Here is a 26980-nt window from a genome sequence, read left to right as displayed (position 1 = left end):
TGGTGTCATTCTAAGGGGATCCAGTATCTGTCTGCTTGGGATGACATGGTCAACAGACCACAATGCTTTGCCACAGATGGCCTGCACCTGTCGCCCCTGGGATTCCGGATACTGGCTAAGGCTCTTGCTGCCCCTATAGTGCCTTTTTTAGGCAGGGTTCAAGTAACAAATTCACCACCATAACAGGAACAAGCAAGCAAAAACTGAGGGTAATGCTACTCAATGCTAGAAGTCTAAATTTCAAAATGCACTCACTCAAGGCACTCCTTAAAATGGAGAACATCGATATCTGTGCAGTGAATGAGACCTGGTTCAAGGCTCCAGAGAGCACCCCTGCACTACCAGGCTAAAACTCATACCACACTTTTCGGCCATGTAACCTGGACCGAAACACCAAAGGTGGGGGTGTGTCCATATTCATTAAGGATATCCACACCTCCAGGCTAGTTGCTCAGCATAATGCATCCGAGGTTATCCAAGTGCAACTAACTCTTGGCAAAACTGCAATCCAAATTGTAGCTTGCTACAGATCCTCCACCATGCCCCAGGATTCCCACTCCTCTTTTCTTGATGTGCTGGAAAATATTAGGGTTCAACCAAACACTCTAATAATGGGCGACTTCAACTTCCCCAACATTAACTGGGAAAACTAGTCATGTACCGACTCCTTAGTGCAACGCTTTCTGGAATTCATAAACTCCAATGCCCTAGATCAGCTTATCCACATCCCCACCAGGGGCAACAATATCCTAGACCTAGTCATTACCAACATGAGTGACTGGTGTTCCACACCTGAAGTCAACTCCTCATTGGTCCGATCCGACCATAAGCTAATCACCCTTGATATCCACATCCCACCCCCACCCCCCATTAAGGAAACCACAGTAAAACATTTCTCCAAAGCCAACTTCATGCTTCTTAAGACAGAAGTAGTGAACTTCATGATACCCATGCAGATGGACAATACAGTTACAACTGCTGAATCCTACACAAATGCACTCTATAAGCACTTACATGAGTGCATGGATCATGCTATCCCAAACAGAACCAAGATGCTATCCTCCAAAAAAGGAAGCCAATCTGATGGTCCCCTGCCATAAACAAACTGTACAACAGAAGGAAGAAACTGTTGCAAAAGAGAGTAAAATCCCATGACTGGAGGAGCTCCCTGGTCAGCCTCAGTAAGAAGCTGAGATCCCTTATAAGATCCTCCAAAGCTAGCTACGAAAATAAAATCACCACTAATTCCAAGGACAACCACAGAGCATTTTATAGCTATGTCAAGAATCTCAATGGCAACACCCAGATCTGCTCTGAGTTACAGCACAAAGGCACGAAAATTACAGAACCAACTGATATTGTCAACATCCTGGCAGATAGGTCCAGTGCTAACTTTACCCCCCCCACCCCCACCCCCTAAAGGGCCCATATCTATACAGGAAGAATGAACAGTTCCTGTAATCACAACTATGCAGGTGAAAGCTGCACTCTCTAAAGCCAAAAACACAGCATCCATCGGACCGGACAACATCCCAGGCTGCGTTTTACACGAACTTCAGAATGAACTGGCTCCTCACTTAAGCTCCATGTTCAATAATAGCCTCGCATCAGGCTTTGTGCCCACTGAATGGCGCACAGCAACAGTTATCCCACTCCACAAAGGGGGAGCCACCACTGATCCCGGGAACTATAGACCTATTAGCCTGATGAGCTGGGTCTGCAAGGCCATGGAACGTATCATCATGGAACTCATAAACAAAGACATTGGTAACCTCCAAACTCTGGATCCCACCCAGTTCGGGTTTGTGAAAGGCAGATCATGCCTACTGAACCTGATCGACTTCATTGAGGTAGTCACCAAAGCCATAGATGAGGGTAAGGTGGTTCACACAGCCTATCTTGACCTCGCCAAGGCTTTCGACACCATCCTCCATTCTGGAATTATAGCTAAACCTCAATAAACTAGGCATAAATCCCTACGTCACAAGATGGGTTGCCGACTGGCTCACTGACAGAACCCACACTGTAAAAGTTGCAGACTCCAAATCTGACCTCAAACTAGTGACAAGTGGAGTACCACAGGGTTCCGTCCTGGGACCGCTCCTGTTTGGTATCTACTTCTCTGAAGTACAGGCCAACACAGAAGGCCTCTGGCTAACGAAGTTCGCAGATGACTGCAAACTAGGAGCCATAGTCAAGTCCCCAAATTATGTGAACATCCCACAGAAGGGCCTCTCTGAGACAGATGCCTGGTGTTAGAGCCATGGCCTCAAGCTCAATGCCAAAAAGTGCAGTGTCATCCCCTTTGGTAAAAACTCTGTACTCATGAACTACCACATAGGCAGCAATCTACTTAACACCGAATGTGTGATAAGAGACCTTGGGACCCAGGTGGACAGTAGTCTCTCCTTTGATAGTCACATCGCCACAGTAGTCAGGAAGTCCTTCTACGTGGCACACCTCATCATAAAAGGGTTCTCATCCAGGAAAAAAGAGGTCTTCATTCCCCTCTACTCGACAATCATTAGACCCATTATAGACTGCAACGCCCCTTCTGGAATGTACCTCACAAGACATCTGCAGCAGCTGGAAAGGCCACAGAAGTACCTCACAAAGAGGATTACTGGACTCAAACAAATGCCCTACACTGACCGTCTCAAAAAACTCCAGCTTTACTCCGTAGCGTATCGCCTACTCCGAGGTGATCTCTGCCTAACATATAAAGCTGTGTCAAACCCAGAGCTGTTGGACATGCTACACCTAAAGAAATCCCAATCCCTCCGAGCTGCACACTCTAGGGACCTAAACCTTGTCACCACAATAAACAGGACATGCTGGAGGGATAGATTCCTATCCCAGAGACTTCCCATACTCTGGAACAGGCTACCCATGTCAAGCAAAGTTCTTCATTAGCACTCTTCAAGAAAAATCTTGATGAGTGGATGGGAAATAGGAAATACACCCCAGGGATCACTTCTGTGTCTCTGCTCGACAGTGGCACAGGAAAATAACTATCTTGGGTGGCGTAAGCCAGGGAACCTTGTTGGCTAGGCTTACGTAGGCCCTTGGCCGATAGCCTAGTACCTACCTACCTATGAACCTATGAAAACATCAGTGCAACAGTTCCAGACAAACATGTAGTCCAGACTCCTGTGAACTTCCCAAAAACTTCTCCCATCTCTACCCTACATACCTCTTAACTGTCCAGATTTTCCCAGAATGTCCAGATTTTTGCCTCAAAATTTCCATCTGCTCCTCATAACATTTGTGGTTTTCTGGTAAATCGCTGGTATGATCAGATGAAAGAAATCACAAAATAATGACATACATTTGAGTTACAGACTTCATAGTCTTTAGAAAATGCATTTTACCACATACCCTGTTATTCTAGCTACTTTCTATGTTTGTAAGAGCAATATTTAAAATTTGTCCCTATTTTTGGGCCTTTGTCTCCCCATTACGTCAGGCTTTGTCCAGATTTCTTGGGCTAAGAGGTTGAAAGGTATGCCAGCTGGTTATCATGCCTTAAACATGAACATATTAAAGACAGTCTTCTGACCTGGAAACTCAGGCATGCTTGTTTAAAGATACCAAGTTCGCATTATTCAAGTTCACTATATTCCTGCACACCTTCTCTCTCTCTTTTGCAATCAAAGTACTGTACATTTTGTCTAAACTACTGACATAGTCCATGTGGGCGTGAATGACCTGAGATGCACCTCCTTGGACTATATGAAGAGAGACATGACTGAGCTCTCAGAATGTGTGTCACAGGCAGGTATGAGCCTAGCCTTTAAGTAGCATTCTACCATCTCCAAGGATGATGCCACAACACCAGCAGAAAATGATTGACTTTAACAATTGCTTAGCTACTATATCATTCCAAAGGGGTCCAATATTTGTCAGCCTGAGAGGACATGGTTGACAGGCCACGCTGCTTTGCCAGGGATGGTCTACACCTGTCACAGGATATTGGCCAAAACATTATCCAGTCCTATAATGTCTTTTTTAGGCAGTTCCAAACAGATACACCTTTCAACCTTACAAAACCTACTCTGAGCAAGCTAAAGGTATAACTGCTCAACGCTAGGAGTCTCAACATGAAACATTATTCCCTGGAAGCTCTCTTCACCCTGGAAAATGTTGACATCTGTGCAGTTATTGCAACATAATTCAAAGCCATGGAAAGCAATTTGACAGTGCATGGCTATAATGTCTTTCATGCATTCAGACTACCCACTGAATATGAAAGATCAAAACGTAGATGTGTATCTATCTACATAAAGGAGAAGCTCACCTCATGGCTGGTCAAACAATACGACATGCTTGACCTACTCCATTGTCCAACTAACCATGAGAAAAATCCATTACTATATTCTTGCTAGCTACAGGTCCCCACCATAAACAAGGAAACCCATGCATCATACCTGAACTTCCTAAAATCACTCATCATCCAGCCCAATACCACTTCATTAATTGGGAGGCATGCACAACCACCAACATGTGGGCCCAAAGTTTCATTTTATTTTATTTATTTTTACATTTGTTAACTGAGTTAGTCAGACAGGGCCCATAGAGCCCTTTTTCACCAGAGACCCAAGGAGAAAAGCTCCAGGAAAGTAACTAAAAAATAAGAAAAAAAACTAACAAATCAAGTTGCAAGATACTTAACAGTACAAAAACACAGAGAAATATACAATATGGATATATACAAAGCAAAAGTACAGTATTTTGAGAATGCAGTAACAATATGTTTGAGAAATTTGGTTAGCATTAAGTTATTTACAAGGAATGTAGCAATGCCTAAAATAAAAAAAAATCAGAGTAACATTATGGCATAGTACAATAAAGATGCATTTAACAGCATAAATACTAACTGCAGAAAGAGTAATATATGTAGGCAGTTAAGGTAGATACCAGGCAGATATGTTAATTGAGAGAAGAAAAATCATTCATTATGTAAATTCCTGACAAGTACATATCCATGCATGTTGGAAATTAATTTTTAGTTGCATTTTGAATTTGCCACTTTGGGTAGTGGAGCGAAGGGACAATGGAAGTTTGTTTGACGAGTATGCAATTGAATGACTGTAAAGTATTTTTCCAATACTTTTGTTTGGCTTGGGCAGCTGCAGAAGGTTTTGTTGTGTGCTTCTGAAGTCACAATTGGGGCTGTAGGGTGTAATTATGGTTGTAAGGGCAGGGCAGGAGTTGGGGCTATTTAGGATGCTGTAAGCAATTTGTAACTGTGATATTTAAAAGTATGTGGGGGAGAGCTCAGGCCATCTTAAGCTTTTCAGGCATATACAGTGATGGGATTTGTGGCTGTGAATCTTGCTATCTTGTTATAGGTGGTTTCTAGTTTGGTTAAGAGTTTATTTTGGAGGTTAGTATGTATGCCAGCAGCATACAGCAGGGATGGTAGAATAAATGTTTGAGCCAGTGTAGGTCTAGATTTGTTAGGTATTTATTTGTTGTTGCAGTATACACCACCTAGCTTTGATTGGACTTTTTGGTACAGTTTAAGATATGTAGGTTGAATTTTAATTGGTTGTCTATAGTAATGCCAAGCAATTTTGTGTTTGAGTCGGTGGTGATAATTATATTTTCTAAAGATGAGATGGTGAAGTTGCCTTTAGCTGGATTCAGGTTTTTTGGAAGGAAAAGGAGAAGCTTGGTCCTTTTGGGGTTGAGAAGCAGGTTGTTTTCAGTTAGCCATTGTTCTACTAGGTGCAGAGATTGTTGGATGACAGTGTGGAGATTTTGTATATTGTCAGATGTGTTAATAATTGTGGAATCATCTGTGTACTGTATCAAGGTAGAGTGGGGGCAGGAAACATGAAGGTTATTTGTAAATATATTAATAAGTAGGAGGCCCAGGATAGAACCCTGGGGAACCCTGTCTTAACAAGATGGAAAGGGGAGAAGGATGTTTGCCATCTGGCGGACTGATATCTGTTTGAGAGGTAGCTGTTAAACCAGGAGGTAGTGAAGGTAGAGAGTTGTAGGTTGGAAAGTTTGTTTAGGAGGATGAGATGGGGAAACTGTATCAAATGCTTAGGATAGGTCAAGGAATAGAGCTGATATGAGTTTATTATTATCTCTGCCTTGGGCAATGTTGCTTGCGAAAGATAAGAGGGCAGTGGTAGTACTGTGCGAGGGTAGGAAACCATGCTGTGTGGGTGTAATTAGGTTTGCCTGTAGGAGGTGGTTTAGTATTTGTCTATGAACACATTTTTCCAGTATCTTGGATAAGGGGGATGATATGGCAATAGGCCTGTAATTTGAGAGTTCTGTAGAATTTTCTCCCTTGTGGTGGGGTATTATAAAGATTTTTTTCCCAGATATCTGCTACTGTATTTTCTTGGATGGATCTACTGATAAGTATAGATATAGGGTATGCTATGGATTTTACTGCATGTTTGAGAAATAATGGTGGGAGTTTTTTGGCTGATGGGGAACAGGGTTTGAGGTTGTGAAGAAGTGATATGATGAAGGAAATTGCTACGGGTGCTAGGGAGAATAACGGAAGAGACGAGGTGGAAGGTGAAGTATTTATATCAAGTGTTTCTGGTTAAGTATGCTTTTTTATTGTTTTAATGAAAAAGTTAAGTAGACCTGTAGTTTCATTAGAAGGTTTGTTAGGGAAGGGGTTTGGTGAAGAGGGGTTCCCTTGGAGATAGTAGTTTGTTTACTGAGTGCCAGAATTTCTTCAGGTTGGAATGTGGATTGCTCAGAGATTTTTGATAAATTTTTTTTCTAGTAGGACCTGCTTTTTTGTTTGGTTGCGAAGCTGTTTATATAATTTCAGGTGGAAAGTTGAGTTATTTTTTTCCATGCTCTACAAGCACTGTCTTTCTTGTTTATAAGTGATCGAGTTGCCTGGTTTAGCCATGGTGCATAATTACATTTTAGCCTAATTTTTCTACTGGGAACCAGGGTGTTAAGGGTTTCTAGGAATAAACTGTTGAAGCTTTGGACAGCCTCATTAATGGCTAATGTGTGTAGGAATGACCAATTTACAATGGACAGTAATTCATTCAGGGTGACAGGGTTGTAGTTTTTAAGGTTAACTCTGTGTATTGTGCACTCTTGTTAAAAATGGGAGAGTGTCTTACTACTGAGGTAGGGAAGTGGTCACTAAGAGAGCTAGGTAGGGTGGAAGGTTTATGATAGCACTGGAGGTTGGATACTAATATCCGTTCGATAACTGAGTCATTCTGGGATTTTTTTTCTGGTGTGTGGGTAAGGTGAACAGCTGGGTAAAGCCATACAGGTTTATAGAGTAGCTAGGGGATGCAGTATTAACAAGGTTCTAGTTAATATTCATATCCCCAAGGATGATGGTTTCATAGAGAATGGATATAGAAATCCAAGAAAGAAACTGCTTGACTATGGGAATGTTTTTACCGGGGGGTATGTACACTGCTGCAATGACAAGTGTTTTCTGATGATTTAGGTTACAGGTTGCTATAAGCATTTCAGCAGGGCAGAAATCAGGGATATCTATTGAGAGGGGGGGAGAGAGATAGCTGGTCAGAGTAGAGTATGGCTACTCCTCCACCCTTTTTTTTTTACTTCTATCCAGCCGAACAATATTATAACCAGGGTGGAGAATTTTTCAGTTTGTAATATGAGGTTTTATCCATGTCTCGTATAGAGCAAGTATATCTGTGTTACACTGAGAAATCCAGGCATGAAGGAGTGTACTTTTATTGACAATGCTTTGTATACTCATTGAAAAAAAAGATTTTTGGAGTCTTGTGATCGTAATGAGTTATTTGTGAGGCAGTTGGAAGGGGGGGGTGCTGTACAAGTATGGTTAGGGTGCTGTTGGCAAGGGTCTGGGTTGGGGTGAATATTACCAGATAAGAGACGTAGTGTGCTTTGAAGTATCTGTATAAAGAAATATTTACAAAGGAACTAATGTTTTGTTTTGATGAGAGGTTGGGCATTTGGTATGTACATTACTTTGAACTTGTAAAATGACATAGAGGTATGCTTAAAGAGAGAGGGGGCAATAGGGTTGAAGTAGTTATTTGTACGGTGGGTAGTGGGATAAGAGTTTGTGGGAGATGGCATAGGAAGCAGGTGAGGAGTATGGTAAGTGGTTAGAGCTGAGAAAAAAATAGGTGGGGAGAGAAAGAGTTTTGAAAGCTATAGCTACGATTTAGTTTCAGCACCGAAATAATGAAAGGGAAACAATTTATTTAAAGTTAGTAGAAGAAATCAGGAATTAACTGAAGGAGTTTTCTAAACTGAGAGACTGAAAGAGTTAAAAGTAGGTAAGGCTCAGGAGGGGTGGGGAGTTGGTGTTACAGTTAATGCTGATGTGGGGTATCAGTAGAGGAGAGGGATGTCTACTGGCTAGTGTGGAGGCAGGGCAACGCAAATTTAGCTGTAAAGAAAATTGTCAGGGGTGGGTGAGAATTTGGGGTAGGGTAGAAGAGTGGAGTGAGCCTGAGTGCAGCAAGGGCGAATAAAGCGGGATGAGCCAGAAAAGCTGGACCAAAGATTTCTTGACTATGTAAATTCAAAGCCCTGGAGTAGCCAGTCTGCACTCCCACTAGGGGAACAAATATTCTAGATCTGGTATTCAGAAATACAGGAGAATGCTGCACCCCACCCCACCTCCCTAGTGTGATGTCTTCACTGGCAATGATCAGATCATAAAGCAGTCTACCTTGAAATAAAAGTAAAATTAGACCCCCAAACCACAAAAACTTTTAGAATTTCTCTAAGGGAAAATTACCACTATTAAGGGAAGGCATAGCTAGTTTCCAAGTTCCCTGAAATCCAGAAAAAAATGGAAACCTATGCAGAGGTGTACAAAAAAGTCCTGTATGACTATATAAATAACTGCAGAGGAATGGCAGTACCAGACCAAAATAAACCCAGGTCAAACCTCAAAAACAAGTGACCATATTGGACCCTTGGTATTAACAGGTTGTACAACAAAAGAAAGAAAATCCTGTCAAGAGGTAAGAGGGAATTGTACACAACAGAGAAAAAAGTCCCTTATTAGTCTAAACAAGTGAATCAGGGAACTAATAAAGTCTCTGAAAGCAAACTTTGAAGTAAAAATAGCATCCAAAGGTAAGGATAACTGTAAAGGATTTTTCAGTTATGCCTGCAGTCTTGAGGGCAGCACCAAACAATGTGCGGAATTAGTTGTAGATGACATCACCTATACTCAGACGGAAGATATAGAACATCTGCTGACCGACAAATTCATCTCAAATTTCACCTTTCCATCACCCCAGTTCTCCCCAGGAAATACCCTCCACCGCTCCACTGCCAATTATCTTCAAAGATTTAGTTACCACTTTGTTCTGTAAAGCTAAAAACACAGCTTCAGTGGGGCCCGACACTATACATGGCTGCCTCTTAAACAGCTTAAATCAGGACTTATCAGGCACATTAGGATCTCTATTTAATCACAGCCTCTGGACTGACTTTGTCCCAGTAGAGTGGAGGACAACAACAGTCATCCCTCTGGATACCATCTGCTGACCTGGGAAATTACAGACCCATAAGCTTGACTAGTCTTATATGTAAGGCCATGGAAAGAATAATCATAGACCTGATAAATAATGATATAAGAAACCTACAAACCCTGGACCCGACCCAATTTGGCTATGTCAAGGGCAGGTCATGCCTAGTACATCTGGTGATTTCTTTGAGAAAGCCACTAAGACCGTGGATGAGGGTAAAACAGTGCATGCCACCTGCCTTGACCTGGCCGAAGCATTTGACACAATTTCCCACTCAGGCATTATAAATAAACTTACAAACTGGGCATAAATCTGTATTTCACTAGAAAGATACCCAAATGTCTCACAGACAAGACACATATGGTTAAAGTGGGTAAATCCAGATCCAGCAAGAGACCAGTTACTACTGGTGTGCCATGGGGTTAAGCATTGGGTACAGTTCTGTTTGGAATATACTTATCTGAAATTAAGGCTAATGTGGAAGGCCTCTGGATGACAAAGTCTGTCAATAACTGCAAGTTGGGGGGCAATCACTGAATCCCTCAGGAGGGTCTAGATCAAACAAATGACTGATGCCAGAACCGTGGCCTAAAACTATTTGCGAAAAAAATGCATCATCATACCCTTTGGGAAGTCAAATACCCCTGCAAATTACAACATGAATAGCACATCCCTAACAGGAGACTAAGAGGTGAAACAGCTAGGTAAACAGATAGAAAGTAGCCAGAACTTTGACTGCCATGTGTCCACAGTGGTGAAAAAGTCCTTGCATGTGGTACAACATATAAGTAAAGGTATGGCACCCAGAGCCAAGGAAATTATGGTCCTGCTATACTCAGCCCCTATCACACAAATAATCAAGTGCAATGCACCATTTAGCATGTACTTGACTCGGCACGTACAGCAGCTGGAGTGACATCAGAGGTTCCAAAGAAAATACAGGCTGTAAACAACATGTCCTATGCAGACAGAATAAAACCTGATCCTTTTATTCTGTCTCCTATGAACTATTAAGAAGTGAGGTATGCCTGACCTGCAAGGCACTCACATATCCAGCCCTGATGGAGCTGCTACACATTTGCAAATTAAACAGCACAAGGGTCACCAAATTTATGGATCTATACTTAGTCAGCGACTAAAACAAAACATACTGAAGAGACAGATATGTCTCAGAGATTGTGCCTTCTTTGGAAGATAATTCTTATTCACATTAAGCAGAGCCCTTCGCTGGCCCTCTTCAAATGCAGTTTGGATCAATGGATAGAGAATCACAAATTCACACATTGGGTAGTGCCTATGTCCCTTATGGACAGGGGCAATATTTAAGATACTCAAAGCACAGGCACAAATCCATGCCATCCTCTTGCCCCTAGAGGCCATATACTGGGTAAAACCAGATCATATTAGGTAGGCTTATAAGGACTCAAGCTGTTAGACCTGCACAACATGCCTATGATCCATTTTTATAACAATTTGATTAATGTCTTGGCTCCTAGCAGCTGCCAAATGGCCGCTCCACTCTCATTAGCTATCCTATACAAGAAGCCATTCCCTAATTCAAAACAAGGGTAAGCTGCTGGAGGTCCTTCAGCAGCATCTCCTTCTGATATCATGGAAATATTCTCTCTCTCATGATTTAATATTACATCTTCCTACTGGGCACTTTTAAAACTCAAATGGCCTACCTGAAGGTGAGATATACTGGAATACACTTCTTCCCCAGTCCTTGAGAGATAGAAGGTCTCACTTCTTCCCCAGGAATGTTGGATACAGGATCCACCAAGCCTGTATGGTGGATACAGGATCCTCTGAATCCCATGTTTCCTGGATGAAAAGTTAATTCACTCCAATATTCTAAGAGATTTCCCTCAGCTACCTCTTTCCCTGAAGCCCTGTGCTCCTTTGGTGGTTTAGCATTCTTTATTCTCATTAAGATTTTTGGTTGAAGTTCTATGAGGCTTCTTTTATTAACCTCCAGTTTAGAAGTCTCAGACTCTGAGTTTCCATTACTCTGCACCATTTTCTCAGTTTGTGGACTGGACCCTACAATGGGCTCTTGGGACCTGGTCACCTCTTTAGAGTCAGTGTCCTTGACCCTTGCCAGGCACTCCTGTATTACACAGGTACAAGCTTGTTTCTTTTTAGACATGAATCCACACACTGGTCTGACTTGGGCTCTCTATAGTAATTACAGGGCTTTAGTGCCCCTCTATCCTCCCTTGACATATTATACTAGGTGAGGTTAGATTACTGTATTTTCTTGAAATGGATTATGTATTAGGGGCTGTGCAAGGCTCCCTGCTGCTGGCCCTTTCCCACTGCTTCTATGAATGCTACAAATGTTTAAAGAAGGGAAGTCTTCCAATGATTACATTGTGCTTAAACAAGGACACCACTGTTACCTGGTGTTTGACTTTCCAAAAATGGGTAGGTGAAATTGAAGAGAGAGTGGCTGCTTGACCTCTCCATGAGACATGATGTTTTAAGTAATGAAAACACCTATTTTATTTAGAAGTAATAACTTCTATTTACAGGGCACAAAATGTGCTCTACTTTTGCCAGAAAAATAATCAATGGTAGAATGGCAACATAAATAAAACTCGCAACGATAAAAAAGTTCATTTCATTTGCTAAAGCCCTGGCAGCACTCCACACAGGTGCAGAACATTTTATTAAAGAGGTCAGTCTTGCTGAACAGTATCTTTTTAAAAAAACACCAAGGAACAAGTCTCACGCACAAAACAGTCCCTTCCCTAAAATAAAGGCCCACAAACAAATGTTTAGATAACCAGTCAATACTGCTCCAATTACAGTTTTTAAAGTCATTCACAGCCTTTAGCAAAATGAAACAGGTTTTTACCAGAATGACACAGGTAACCTCCTGATTCTACAAAACCCAGACTTCCACTGGCAAATATGGACACCTTGGAAGACTCCCACCTTCGATTCAACTGTCCTAGCCTTGTACAGTCTCTTTTCACCTTGACAAATTCCAGAAACAAACAGTCCAGGACTCATTAGCAAGTTACTTTCTACTTTTTATTAAGGGAGAGAAGCTGAGCAGTTTAAGTGTTCACATGTACATATGTGTATAACATTAAAGATCTCATATGCAGACCAGTTATAATCTATTCCCAAAGGAATCACCTTCAAGGTGTACACATTAATTTAGCCAGTCCTTTGTATCCAGTAATGAAACATGTCTCCTAATATCAGTAGTACAAAATTCAGACAGAAAAAGGGACATCCATTTCACTTACTCCAAACCATGAAAAATAGGGAGAAAGGACAAGTAATAAAAGTACATACATTTGCATATTCAGAAGAGACATAGTGGTGACAAGTGATCACTTTACCTTTATTGTGTCCAGTGCAAGATCCATAATGGCACATTGCTTAGGTGTAAGACTTCTTGTTTCCTCCCGAACCATGTGATCCTAGAAAAAATGTGACAGACACTGTTATGCTAATTTGAAAATAAATGTAAAACTTAGGTTGCAAATGCCATAAATATAAACAATAGGAAAGGTAAACAGTAAACTCAGCAACTCTGATCATTAATTAAGTAAGTCATCTAGTTCTATGCAGCATCACTGGAATCCACAGCCCTTGCTGTTCTGAAAAGTCTGGAATTTAAATATAAAAATTAGTTAAGTATCGCATCTTTGTGACTTCCTCCTGGTTGGTCTTTGTGACCCCTGGATCTCATTCCACTTCCCAAAAATTATAGATATAAACAACAGATCACAGAAAAAGTTGACCAAATGAGAGTTAACTAAACTGACCTCAGCTATCTGCCATGAACACATGCAACCCTTGCTTTTGAACGGAAGCATGATATTGTACCTTTGTGTCCAACAGACTTCCATTCCAACATGGAAAGTTGTAGCTTCTCTGCCTACAGCTCACAAGCATACTGAGGAACAGAGGTCTCCAAGCCACCATATTAACTTGACTTAAGGCTGATGTGGTAGGGAGATGAAACTTCATGTGCTGACTTGAAGAAAGCAGTGTCAAATAAAAGGGCAGAGGGCATACACATGTGCAGTAATATGTTTCACAGATAAAGCTTAAAATTTAGTAGAGAGCTCCATAACATGTAAACTACACAGCAGCGGCATGTGCACACACACATCCCATGAGTTACATCTATATCAATGTCAGCTGCTCAGCAATTAGCACGTTTTGTTCACTGTAGGAGATCATAAGGCATCAATTCTACCCCCACGTCAGCTAAATTAATCCACTTTTCCAATACTGATTCTGCAGTACAGTGGGGGGTTGGGGGTGGCTTCACTCCTGAGGTGTCATCCTTTAGATGACATGCCTCATTTGCCCAAGTTACTGGTACCTTTAACAGTTTCATAAAACTTGTCTGTTTGAATGTCAACACAAATACACTCTTGCATGAAGTTCTGTCAGTAATCTGTGCCAAGTTATCCCAGATCATGGCTGAACAGGGTGCATGGACTTCCTAACTAGTTAACAGAAATAGAGAAGCAGCTCAAGTGGATGTAAATGATCCTGAGACATTTATGAAAAAGAGTAGGAGCTAGTTTTTTTAGATGGCAACAATCACAGCTTGGATAAACTTCATGGAAAATGGTACTGCCATATTTCCCCTGTCTGCATAAATAGTGTTTTGTGCTCTCCTGACACCTGCCTAGATGGGCAAATTCAGTCACCAAAAGTAAATAAAATAAATGAATAAATAAAATACAGCTACCTCATTAAAGTTCATTTGAACACTGGCAAAAATACATCTGAAATGCTTCTCACAGCATGTTCCAGACATTAAAATGAATTAGTACAACCACACTGTATCAGTATCAGGCAATTTATATAAATATATATATATATATATATATATATATATATATAAAAACACACGTGTGAGTGCATGTGTGTATGTGTGTGTGTGTGTGTGTGTGTATATATATATATATATATATATATATATATATATATATATATATATATATATATATACATGGTTTGCTATAATTATGTTGGACCCGACTCGGTCGAACGTTACTTACATCGACCCACGTCCATGAAAGTTGACAATGCTGAATCCCGACATTGCCGAATTACATCTCAAATGCGACCACGGAACAGGCTTTAACATGGGTAGAGATTTGTACTTCGGCAATGTTGGGTTTGACACTGTCACCATTCGACACCCTGCCTTTCGTTGAAGTCTTTGGTTTTTCCTTTCTCTTTTTTGTTTGCTTTCTCTTCTCTTTTCTTTCCTTTTTTCTTTCCCTACATGTGTGTCTCATACTGTAGCTACTTGTTTGCATTCCTTCCTGTGTTTGGTAAGCCTTTGTTATTATGACATCCTCACATTGTACTGGCAGATCCACTTAGTGCTTATTATCCACAAGTATGTATTTCTATTTTAGTTTGTACAACTCTACAGGAGCAAAAAAATAATAATGGTCCTGCATTCACTTAAAGAAAAAATAAGGGGTTCCCCCTTTTAATGTTAGTTAGTTTTTTAACACAATATGTATGTTTTTAGCATATTTTTATGGTTTTAAATGAAGCACTTTATTGCTTAGTAAGGTGTTTCAATATAAAATAATATAGCCTGGTACATATTTGTTTATGAGCATAACCTTTTAGTAGGTAGCTCTTTAAACTGTGGGAATGGTATGGATTAATTTTTCAATTTATCAATTAATTAATTTTTAATTGGTGTAAAACTGTTTTAATTGATGACAAGTAACTATTTAAACTGAAGTTTTACAATGTGTTTTTGTACTTGAGAAAGCTAGGAACATCCTAGCGAAAGCGCTTGTGTTACGTTTTTGGGTATCTGTTTTTACAATAAAGAGCAATTTGTGGACTATCGACTAACTGTGGTGTCAGCTTCCAGGTCGATTTTTTGTTATTGGTCTTGGTTCTTGGTTTTTGCAATGTTGGGTTTGACACTGTCACCATTCGACACCCTGCCTTTCGTTGAAGTGGATTCATCTGAATCCACTTCAACATAATGATAGTAATCCTATATATATATATATATATATATATATAAGAAACTACACAGTGAATAAAAGGCAAATTTATCACCTTCTCTTGTAATAAAAATACTATAAGTCACTAGGCTATTCTTCCAGCACCCCCAAATAAGGGATGAGTCAGTTTTCAGTAACAGAGGTCATGATGCTTTTCACTCAATGACTAATTAATGGTACCATATTGACAGTTCAAATATTCTTAAAGGTTGTATTTTACTTTTATCTTATGTGACAAAGATCAAATCCAAGAATACAACTGTTTCAGTTACTAACCATTCCTGATGTTATTATATGTTGTCATTACTACGTGTGTTGCTGCACGTTTACTTCAACGAACAAAACAGGGCTATGATACATTAACTGGAAGGTAAGCTATTGTTTAGCCTTTTTTAGGAATGTAATTTTCTGATAATACAGATGTGAAAGAAAACGATTACCTTTATATACTGCTGAGAATTTTTTATGAGTTGAGTTTTGGATGTCCTTAAAAAAGGTTTACAAATAGCAACAAAAAGTTTATTACTGATCTGTAGGCTAACACTGCAACGATAGAGTTCATATATCATCTATTTGACAATGTAAATATGTTAATTGTGAGCAGAGACAAAACCTGGAGCATGTTCGACTGGAAGAAAAAAATTAAGCTGTTATTGGGCAAAGTGAATATTTGTGGCTATGAGGAATAGCAAATGAATGAATGAATTGAAAAGAAAGAGAATGAGATGGGTTAAAGATTCCTAACAAGACGCAAGTTGAAAAGAAGTCTTTGGTGAAGCACTAAGGATAATTATGGCTGTTCCTGTCACCAAGCTGAACAACAGCTTTCATGTTATCTGAATAGAAAAGCTTGAGGTTTCCATAACCGATTGGAAGGGAGATGCACAGATATGTTGATGAGGTATGCAACTGTATCATTAGTCTCTCTTTCTATAGTGGGCTTTTTGAAACAGTGTAAATACTTGAAATGATTCGCAGTGGCTTAATATCCTGAAAAGAACTACAACTGCCCTAGCACACAAACTTGACCTGAGGGACAGAAACATGACGGAGGCAAGCTGACTGCATCCACTTCGAGAATATATGAAATATGGATTCTGAATAGCTAGCTTTGAGTGAAGAATGCTGTATGGGTTTTTTTGTGTGGAAAGTGTGTGTTTACCTTCTTTTCTTGTGTATTACTGAGTAGGAAGTGGCATATGATTGCTTACTGCAGTTCTTCTTGCTCAGGGCTATCACATCTAGTGATATCAGTAGGTGTACTTTTAATCATCAAGAACATGCAATAATACTAGAGCACAAATTCTTGAGAAAATGGTTAGTCTTGATAAACTAGTGTTTTCATTAACATTTGCAATGACCGTTATGGGAGTATACATGTGACTAGTACCTGTCTGGTAGTCTCGGTGAATAATATTTGGATACTTTTGAAGTCTAGTGTTAGGTTACTTAAACATAAGGTTATTTGCAACAACTGATTGAGATTTTTCACAAAGCAAATGTGAGGAATCTTTGATTCAAGATAATTAATGGTGAGTATTCCACTAGATGGTCATAATAACAAGATAATTTAAATACAAGTTTGTAGACTATTAATATACTGATGGCAGTTGCCTGGGGGATGAGGAGTAAAAGGGTGCAAGACATTAGCAACAATACTTTGGTGAGTGCCTTTTGGGTTTCCACTAAATTAGTTTTGTTTACATGACTGCCTCAACCAGTAAAAGCAGGCCGCTGCTGATTTTCACAAAGACACAACTTAAACTGGAAATCAAATTTTGGTAAGTGTTTTTTTTTCCCATCTTAGATAAATTCTTAACTGGGCAGAAAAAAAAATGACAAACAGCAAATATGTTATCATGGGGTAATAAGACAGACACAGCATAACTTCTAGTCTGTGAAAGATTTTGTGTGGATGGCAAACTGTTCACTTCAAATTTAAACATTCCACCTAATAGAAGTATAATTTATTAACTATGTGCCCGTATTGCTAAGGCAAATATGTTAATTTCTTGTGAATAAAATAACTGTGTACTTTTTTCTCCAATGGGAAATAGTTTAGAAAAAAATGAGGATGAAAGGAAAGCACTTGGCCTAGTAAATGTGACAAATGAGAGGTGCCTTCCTCGAAGAAGAAAAAGGCACTGACTACGATTTATAATACAAGTAATAGATGCTACATTAGATGAGTGTTCTTTAAGCTGTTAGAGAAAACTGTTAAAGAATGGATTGCATATAAATGTGTGATTTTCAATTTTTCTAAATAAAACTGATCTTTTGAGGGAAATTTCATATATATATATATATATATATATATATATATATATATATATATATACACATATGTGTATGTATACATATATATATATATATATATATATATATATATATATATATATATATATATATATACACACACACGTATATGTGTGTGTATATATATATATATATATATATATATATATACACACACACACACACACACACACACACACATATATCTATATATATATCTATATATCTATATATATATATCTATATATATATATATATATATATATATACACACACATACGTGAATATATAAACACACAGGGCTGGAAGTGAACAACTTAAAATTTGAAGGGTAGTAAACCAGACTACTGACATCTGACAGACAGAGGACTAGTCTTCTAGGGCTGAACTGCCTTCTTTGAGGCAGTCACCTAAGCCGTAGATGAGGGTATAGTGGTTCACACAGCCTATCTTGACCTCGCCAAGGCTTTCGACACCATCCCCCATTCTGGAATTATAGTTAAACTCACTAAACTAGGTATAAATCCCTACGTCACAAGATGGGTAGCCAACTGGCTCACTGACAGAACCCACACTGTAAAAGTTGCAGACTCCAAATCTGACTTCAAACTAGTGACAAGTGGAGTACCACAGGGTTCAGTCCTGGGACCTCTCCTGTTTGGTATCTACTTCTCTGAAGTTCAGGTTAACAAAGAAGGCCTCTGGCTAACGAAGTTCGTAGATGACTGCAAACTAGGAGCCATAGTCAAGTCCCCAAATGATGTGGACATCCTAAAGAAGGGCCTCGCTGAGACAGATGCCTGGTGTCAGAGCCATGGCCTCAAGCTCAATGCCAAAAAGTGCAGTGTCATCCCCTTTGGTAAAAACTCTGTACCCATGAACTACTACATAGGCAGCAATCTACTTAACACCGAATGTGTGATAAGAGACCTTGGGACCCAGGTGGACAGTAGTCTCTCCTTTGATAGTCACATTGCCACAGTAGTCAGGAAGTCCTTCTATGGGGCACACCATCATAAAAGGGTTCTCATCCAGGAAAAAAGAGGTCATTGTTCTCCTCTACTCGACACTCATTAGAGCCATTATAGCATGCAACGTCTCTTTTGGAATGTACCTTACAAGACGTCTGCAGCAGCTGGAAAGGCCACAGAAGTACCTCACAAAGAGGATTACTGGCCTCAAACAAATGCCATACACTGACCATCTCAAAAATCTCCAGCTTTATTCTGTAGCATATTGCCCACTCCGAGGTGATCTCTGCCTAACATATAAAGCTATGTCAAACCGAGAGCTGTTGGACATGCTACACCTAAAGAAATCCCAATCCCTCCGAAATACATGCTCTAGGGAACTAAACCTTGTCATCACAATAAACAGGACATGCTGGAGGGATAGATTCCTGTCCCAGAGACTTCCCATACTCTGGAACAGGCTACCCATCTATGTCAAGCAAAGTTCTTCATTGGCACTCTTCAAGAAAACTCTTGATGAGTGGATGGGAAATAGGAAATACACCCTGGCGATCATTTCTGTGTCTCTGCTCGACAGTGGCACAGGAAAATAATTTTTTTGGGTGGCGTAAGCCAGGGAACCTTGTTGGCTAGGCTTACATAGGCCCTTGGGCCGATAGCCTAATACCTACCTATGAACCTATCAGTATTGGGTCAAAGGATGCCTTGGATGCCAGACACATGTCATGCTTAGCAGTCCATAGGATACAGAGTACAGTGACAGGACTTTTTTGTCAGTCCATGTAGGACATGTAATATAGGCCTAGTGTCCTTTTAGTAAGGTATCTCTGTGGATGTTCTAGTTGTTGCATGTGTCTGGGCAGATACATATCAAAGGAGGCATTACATTAAATGACTAGCCAAATGATGGCCGAGTAAAGGGGGACAATGACATCCCTAGATTTAGACACAATCTCTCTGTTTAAAAGCTGAGCAATATAGAAGGACTTCCTTACAACAATGGACACGTTAGTCAAAAGTTAAGTCAATGCCCACATAAGTTCCATAATCCAGAAGTGGGTCAACTTTTAGGGGCATATTGCTAATGTGGTAGTTCTCTGATACAGATGACTTTCCAAAGGATACAATAATGCATTTTTTGGGATTTAGTTTCAGTCCATGATTTTGGCACCAGTTATTTATTTTGGACAAGCCTTCTTGCAAGATGGCTAAGTCATTTGAGGATTCAACAACTGCTCCTAGGTTGCAGTCATCAGCAAACTTAGTCAGCCAGACTTCTTTGGCATTGGCTTTTACTTCAGAATAGTAGTAGATGCCAAACAGGAAAGGTCCCAGCATAGAACCTTGGAGGATTTCGCTGGTGACTAGTCTCTTTGTGGAGGTAACTTCCCCTAATTTAATTTCCTGCATCCTATCAGTGAGCCATTTGGCAATCCAGCAGGTGACACAGGTGCTTATTCTCAGTTTATTTTGCTTTTCTACTATGCCTGAGTGGGAATTGTGTCAGAAGCTTGGGCCACATTGAGGTAAGTGGTGTGTACCATTTTGCCTTCATCCATTGCTTTGGTGATGTTTTCAAAATATCCACAAGTTAAGTGAGCATGCCTTGCACACGATGCATCCACAGTGAGATGGATCCAATGCTTGGAGGTTTCCTATATCCTGACGGATTAGTTCTTTAAGTCTTTACATAGCTTTGCATATAAGGCTGGTCAGACATATGGGTCTGTAATTGCCTATGGCTGTTTAAGGCCCTCCCTTATGCACAGGAATGACTGTAGCTGTGCTCCTATTTGCTTGGTACAAAACCTGCATGGCAGCTGATACTGAACAGTGTTGTCAGGACCTGCCGATGCACAACATTTTGGTTTTCACAGCATTTTTAGGACTTGGTCTTTTGTAATAGCTGGAGGTGAGCCAGTTTCAGGTATACCGTGTGGGACAGATGGAGGTAAAGTTAAAGCTAAATTTATCTGCCAGTAGGTTTACCACATATTCTGCCTCAGTGTAGGTAAACATTGTTCATAATCAGCTTAATGTACTGCTGTGTTGTGCTTTTGTGATTAAAAACAACTAAAAACTGTTTTGTGATTGTCTTTGGATTGGTTAGACATTTTAGCCTCAAATTTGGCTTTGTTGGGCTTTCTTAAGCTCTCAAGTTGTTTATTTCAGTGACAAAGGCTCTAATATTGTGGGAATTAAGCATCTTACTTTTGGTCAAAATTATTTTCCTTTTATTATAAATCTGGCAGATGTTATGGTTCCACCATGTGGGTTTGTTTCTGGGGTTTGCCCTGCACTTGTTACTACAGGATACAGCTGCGTCTATGCATAGTGTGGTGGGTATATGCTTCTGCGTATTCAGTGGAGTTAACTATATGTTTGGTGACGATTTGAAGCTTGCCAATATATCACTTAGGAGTAGATAGTTTGTCTTAAAGAAACATAAGATAAAAAAGATACAGGGACTATGCAATGATAAAAAAACAGTGGTAAATGGAGACAGTATAGAAATAAAAATAGCATTTGAGGAAATATATGCAAAAATAAACAGGTCCATGAAATAATTGTTTTAACCATTAACTATGCATGCCAAGCTAAACTATTAACAGCAGACAAAGACTGAACTGTGGGTACTGAGGTAATTATCATCTTTTTTGTTTCAAAATTGTAAAACAAATGTCTTCAACATTAAAAACAATAATTTCCCATCCTTTGAGCCCTTTAGATTATTTCATCAGTAAAACTAATGCCAACACAATAGTTGCCTTAAGATTAAAAAAGAAGAATGAAAAATCAGCTCAGAAGTGAGATGGCACATGGTTTACAGTAACAGGCTACTGCTAGTCAATACAAGGCCAGTAACTATGTAAGACAATCACTGCCATCACTTGTCCAGCGGAAGCAATGCTGTTGCTTACAACAAAACTAGTAACTCGGAAATCACACAAAAGAATAAAAAAACTAATAAACTCAACAAAGGACCACAGCCAAAACACACAGGAAATTAATATAAATAAGCGGTTTCATTCTTTAATTAAAACCAGAACTTCATCAGACTACAAACTGAACTTACAGTTACATTACAGTGGTTGCCGTAACTGAATGTTCCAACATTGCCTAGATGGCAAGCCGACAAAGTAATGCACATCTAGGCAAAGTTGGAACATTCAGTTGCAGCAATTGTAATCAATGCCGTTTTATGAGTAATACTTCTTTGTTGGTGTTTAACCACTGAAATGTGACCATTAATATTCCAACTAGATTTGATTGTAATTCCACATTCATTGTTTATGTTGCCCTATGTGACTCCTGTCATTCTTTTAATATCGGTAAGACCATTAGTAGCTTAAGAAAAACAGTTTATGAACATTTGTTGGCAATCAAAAATAATTATTTTAGTAATGTGTTAGCAAAACATGCCAGTATGTGTATAACTTTCAAAAAAATGTCCTTCACAGTGATTTATCACATTAAGGAATGTCATTTTGATGGTGACAGTAAAATATTATTGGAATGTCAAGAATTGGTTTGGCAAATCAGGCTAAGAGTTAATAGGGCTCCAGGCCTGAATGATTTGATTAATAGTAAATGCTTCCTTAAGGCACAAAGACTTTAATTCATTCCTTCATTTTTTAATTAGAAGGGTTTGATTATTGGTCCTGTTTGTCATATGACTATTTATTGATTGTATTTAAGTTTTTGGTCTGATGTTCGATTTGTAGCCTGATGAAGCTCTGGTTTTAATTAAAGAATGAAAGCGTTTACTTATATATATTTCCTGTGTGTTTTGGCTGTGGTCCTTTGCTGAGTTTATTAAAACTAGTAATTTGACTGCAGAATGCTGTAGGAAGCAGACATTCTGATCTTCAATGACAGTTCTCTCTTATAGGTCTCAATTAAGACAAATACTACTACTGGTAGGTCACCAGCTAAGTAGAAGGGGAATGATAACAGCACACACTATTCCACAGCAACGATACCTAAAGCTGTACTTTTTTGAAAGGTGACAGAGCTAGATCTTCATTACTAAACACTGAATGATGCTCCTACCACCAAGAAAGGTATGATCACTGGCAAAGATGGATGTGCACAAGGAGCATGGCTGTTTATCTATCTATTGTTTTGGAAGGCATTTGGGTAGGCAGACTGTGTGAGGAAGCAGAAAGTATATATTTTTATTACTATTAAGCAAGCATTGACATGCCTTGCAAGGGAGGAACACCGTATGTGCCTCACAGCAATCACAGTATCATAGAAAGTTACTAGGCTAACAGCCCCAGAGGCTTTCTTAAGCCTAGCCATTCATGCCCCGATTTTCCCAATTATCAATGCCCATGGGTTAGAATGGTTTTGGTATAAGCCTGTACTTTACAGCATTTACAAAATGCCCCTGTCCATAAGGGCCACAGGTGACAAGCCCAGAGTGAATTTGCAGTTTCTCATCCACTGGTCCAAACTGCTTTTGAATACATTTAAGGAAGACCTCTGTTTCACATAAATGGGAAGTCTATTCCAGAGAAGGGGTAATCTCTGAGACACATACCTGTTCCTACAACATGTTTTGCTTATATCACAGACGAGATTTTGATCCTTAGATTGGACAACACTAGTTCTGTTTGTTTTGCACATGTGTAGCAGATCCATCAGAGCTGCATTGGGGAATGCCTTGTAGGTTAGGCACAGAGCATCTTTCAGAAGTCTGAGACTGAGTACAGGGACAGGGCTTTGAGGCAGACCACATAAGACATATTGTTTACACCCTGCATTCTTTTAGTGAAGAACCTCTTCAGCCACTCCAGCTGTTGCAAATGCCTGGTCAGGTACATAGTAAAGGGTGAATTGTATTTAATTATTTGTCTAATGAGGGCTGAGTACAGTGCGACTATGATCTCGTTAGATCTGGATGGCATGCCCTTACTTATAAGTTGCACTAGGTAGAAGGATTTTCTCACTACCATGGACAGATGGTGATCAAAGTTCAGGTTACTATTACCTGAGTTCTCAAGTCCCTTACCACTGGGTCTACTCTAAGGGAAGTGTTATCAATGTTGTAATTTATAGGGGTGGTCATCTTCCCAAAGGGTATAAGTAATTATTTTTACATTCAGTTTTAGATCATAGTTCTAGCACCATTTTTTCTGTGCAATAAGCAGAAATATCCTACTGTGTCAATTTCTTTCACTTTACTCAAAAATCAAGCATTAGAGGTATGCACATTCAGAAAGCAACTATTTGTTTATTTGTTGTTTATTTGCTGACATTTGATTACCAGGAATGTTTGACTGGGTATGAGTCAATTTTCAGCAGAGTCCTAGGGAGAAAAGCTTCAAAGTGTTACAAAACATTTTAAGAATAATAAAATAAAGATATCTTTAGGAGGGTAAGAAATCAAACCATATGTAAAGGAAAGTAGCATTACATTTGTTGAATCACTGTTAAGTGATCATTTATATCACTTTTCATTGAAGGAAAAGCATGTGTTTGCCAGTAACAAGTTGAAATAAATGATTGTGGTCATTACTGTTTTCACTTTGGTCACAGTCAAACATTAGTGGGATACACAGTTAGAAAGTGTTCGTGTTTGGTATGTGGGGAGGCAGTGTGACATGTAAGTAACATTAATTTCCTTGTTCACAGTTAAATAACCAATGAAAATGCTTGTAAAAAAGGGGTGCTGCCTGTGTCAGACAGCAGTAATATGAAATACATTATTATTGTCTTTATTTCTCTCAATAAGGTTACAATCAATCAGCAGTAATGTACAGAGCTAGAAAGTAGATATCCTTTGGGGGATGGGGAGGCAGGCTGTGTGTGAAGGTAAGAGATATAAGCATTACATGATACTTATTAAAATGATCCCCAATATGTCAGGGACTGGCATGTATGTGAGAACAATAAATTGAAGTACATTACTGTGGCCATTATTTCTTTTACTTGGATTACAGCCCAACATAGAGGTATACATAATCAGAAAGTTGCTATGTTTGTGGATGGGGAAGTTGGAACTGTTAAAGTGTGACATCTTACTGTTGTCTCTTCATTACAGTCACTGAATTGGATTGTAAGTGTTAGTATCAATGCAATTTAGTGTGTGTGTGTATGGTGAAGAAGCTTGCCTATCAACAAATCATTATCATGGCTTTTATCTGTGATCCTATGTGAATTCTTCATATTTAAAGGATATGTATCCTATCACAAGAAGTATGCTGTACTTGAAGTGTCTGTGTGAAAGGAACTAAACTAAAGCTACTACACATTTATCCCTGAAAGTGATGTAATAAATAGAAATGTTCATACAAGAAAAAATACTGCAGGAACTGTAAACTGTCACTTAGAAATTTAATGTTCAGATGTTCTGTTACATTTGCATGTAGAAGTACAACTTAAATAGCTTATAGCTCAATAGCCAGACCTGGTGTCAAAACTGTTTTAACAGGAAATGTCAAACTGTTTTAAAGAAGTCCAGAAACTTCTGGATTTCATCAACAGAAACTCTCCGGACTAGGAGTGTTAAAAACCCTGGGCTTGCATCCCAACCAGGAGTGATAAAATCCTGGAATTGGTCCTTATTAACATGGGATAGCTTTGCTCCCCACCAACTGTAACTTCCTCCATGGTTATATCAGATCTCAAATCAGTCACATTCACCATAATAACAAAGCTGAAAGCTTAGTTCACTATCTCAATATTCTGCGATTATTCTTCACCTACTCTAGTAAAACAGAACGATGACCTGGCTAATTTCAAAATCCCCTTCCATCTTAATGACCCCACTGCATATGCGGAATCCTTTAATGACAAATTTTATGCACATGAAAATAACTTTATATATGTAGCTGTCCACCTTAGAAGAAAATATAACACCTATTTTAAAATGTAATCCTTATGATGTAATTAAAATATAAATAGGTTCTATAACAAAAGACAAAACTCATTGCAAGCAAAAATAAGGTTAACTTTCATGGTGACAAAAATGCTGTTATCATATCAACCAATGCCAAATATGAGGTAAAAGTAGTTATTTAGGCAAGGGATCACCACAAAGCTCTCTCTAACTATGTTATGTGCCTCAGAAAAAATGTACAGTACTGCACAGAACTAGCAGAAATTGAATCATATACTTAGACCCAGACGACATAGCCAGTCTACTGGCGGTCCACTTAAGCTTACATTTTACAACCTCTTCTCCCCATCTATATTCCCACAACACATTCCCATACCTACACCCCCTTCAAATCTTCCAAAAACACATTCTCAAGACACTTTCCAAGACTAAGAACACTACTTCTATGAGCATGAACAACATACTGGACTTCCTACAGGCCAGTCTGAAATAGAACTTGTCAGACCCCCTACAGTGGCTAATCAATATCAGACTCTAAACAGGCTTTGTGCCAGAGGAACAGAGAAGAGCAAAAGTCATTCTCTTGCTCATAGGCAGGGTGTCAACAGATCCTGGTAATTCATAAACAAGCCTGACCAGCCTCATCTGTAAGGTGACAGAAATGATTATTATGAAATTAATAAATAAGTACACAGGTAACCTATAAACTGTCAACCCAAGCCAGTTTAGATTCAACAAAGGCAGATGCTACCTACTTAACCTGGTAGACTTCTTTGAGGTTACCCAAACAATGGATGAGAGCAAATCAGTAAGCACATTGTATCTAGACTTTGCAAAAGCATTTGACATCATCCCTCACTCAGGTATTATAGGTAAACTCACCCAGCTATATGTAAATCCCAGTGTAACTCATTGGATAGCTAACTGGCTCACAAATGGAACCCAGAAAATTAGGGTGGTAGGATCTACCTCCTCCAAAAGACCTGTCACTAGTGGTATACCCCAGGGTTCTGTCCTTGGATTACTCCTCTTTGGCATTTCCTTCTATTAGGTCAATGCAAAGGTTGAGAGTTTATGGATAAGTATGCAGATGACTGTAAACTTGGTGTCATCCTTAACTCCCTGAAAAGACACCAAGATCCTGTAAGAAGGCCTTTTCCAAACAAACAGCTGGTGTCAAAACCATGGAATAAAACTAAATGCTAAGACAGTACAAAAGTATTCTTGGCAAGTATGACTTCCCTTGATACTATCACACTGACAACAGCCCCCTGAAAGTTTATCCTATAGTAAACAATAAACTGTCCTTTGATCACTAAAGATCCACTATTGTAAAGATGCCCGTTTTCATTG

At 39.3% G+C, this 26980-nt stretch overlaps 1 protein-coding gene across 9 annotated transcripts in view; it reads right to left on the bottom strand.

Moving 5' to 3' along the window:
- LOC122806326 (protein unc-13 homolog B-like) overlaps positions 1-26980 on the bottom strand; it is a 2554726-nt gene that overhangs the window by 123426 nt on the left and 2404320 nt on the right. For all 9 annotated transcript variants that reach the window (XM_044076650.1, XM_044076675.1, XM_044076685.1 and 6 more), the window contains one exon: positions 12851-12931. In XM_044076650.1, the coding sequence (XP_043932585.1) occupies positions 12851-12931 (81 nt within the window). The remainder of the gene's footprint in view (positions 1-12850; positions 12932-26980) is intronic.

The sequence above is a fragment of the Protopterus annectens genome, chromosome 1.part1 (assembly GCF_019279795.1).
Source record: "Protopterus annectens isolate FY-2018-M chromosome 1.part1, PAN1.0, whole genome shotgun sequence".
NCBI lineage: Eukaryota > Metazoa > Chordata > Ceratodontiformes > Protopteridae > Protopterus > Protopterus annectens.
The sequence above is the reverse complement of the archived record's forward strand: the minus strand, read 5'-3'. Positions and strand labels throughout refer to the sequence as shown.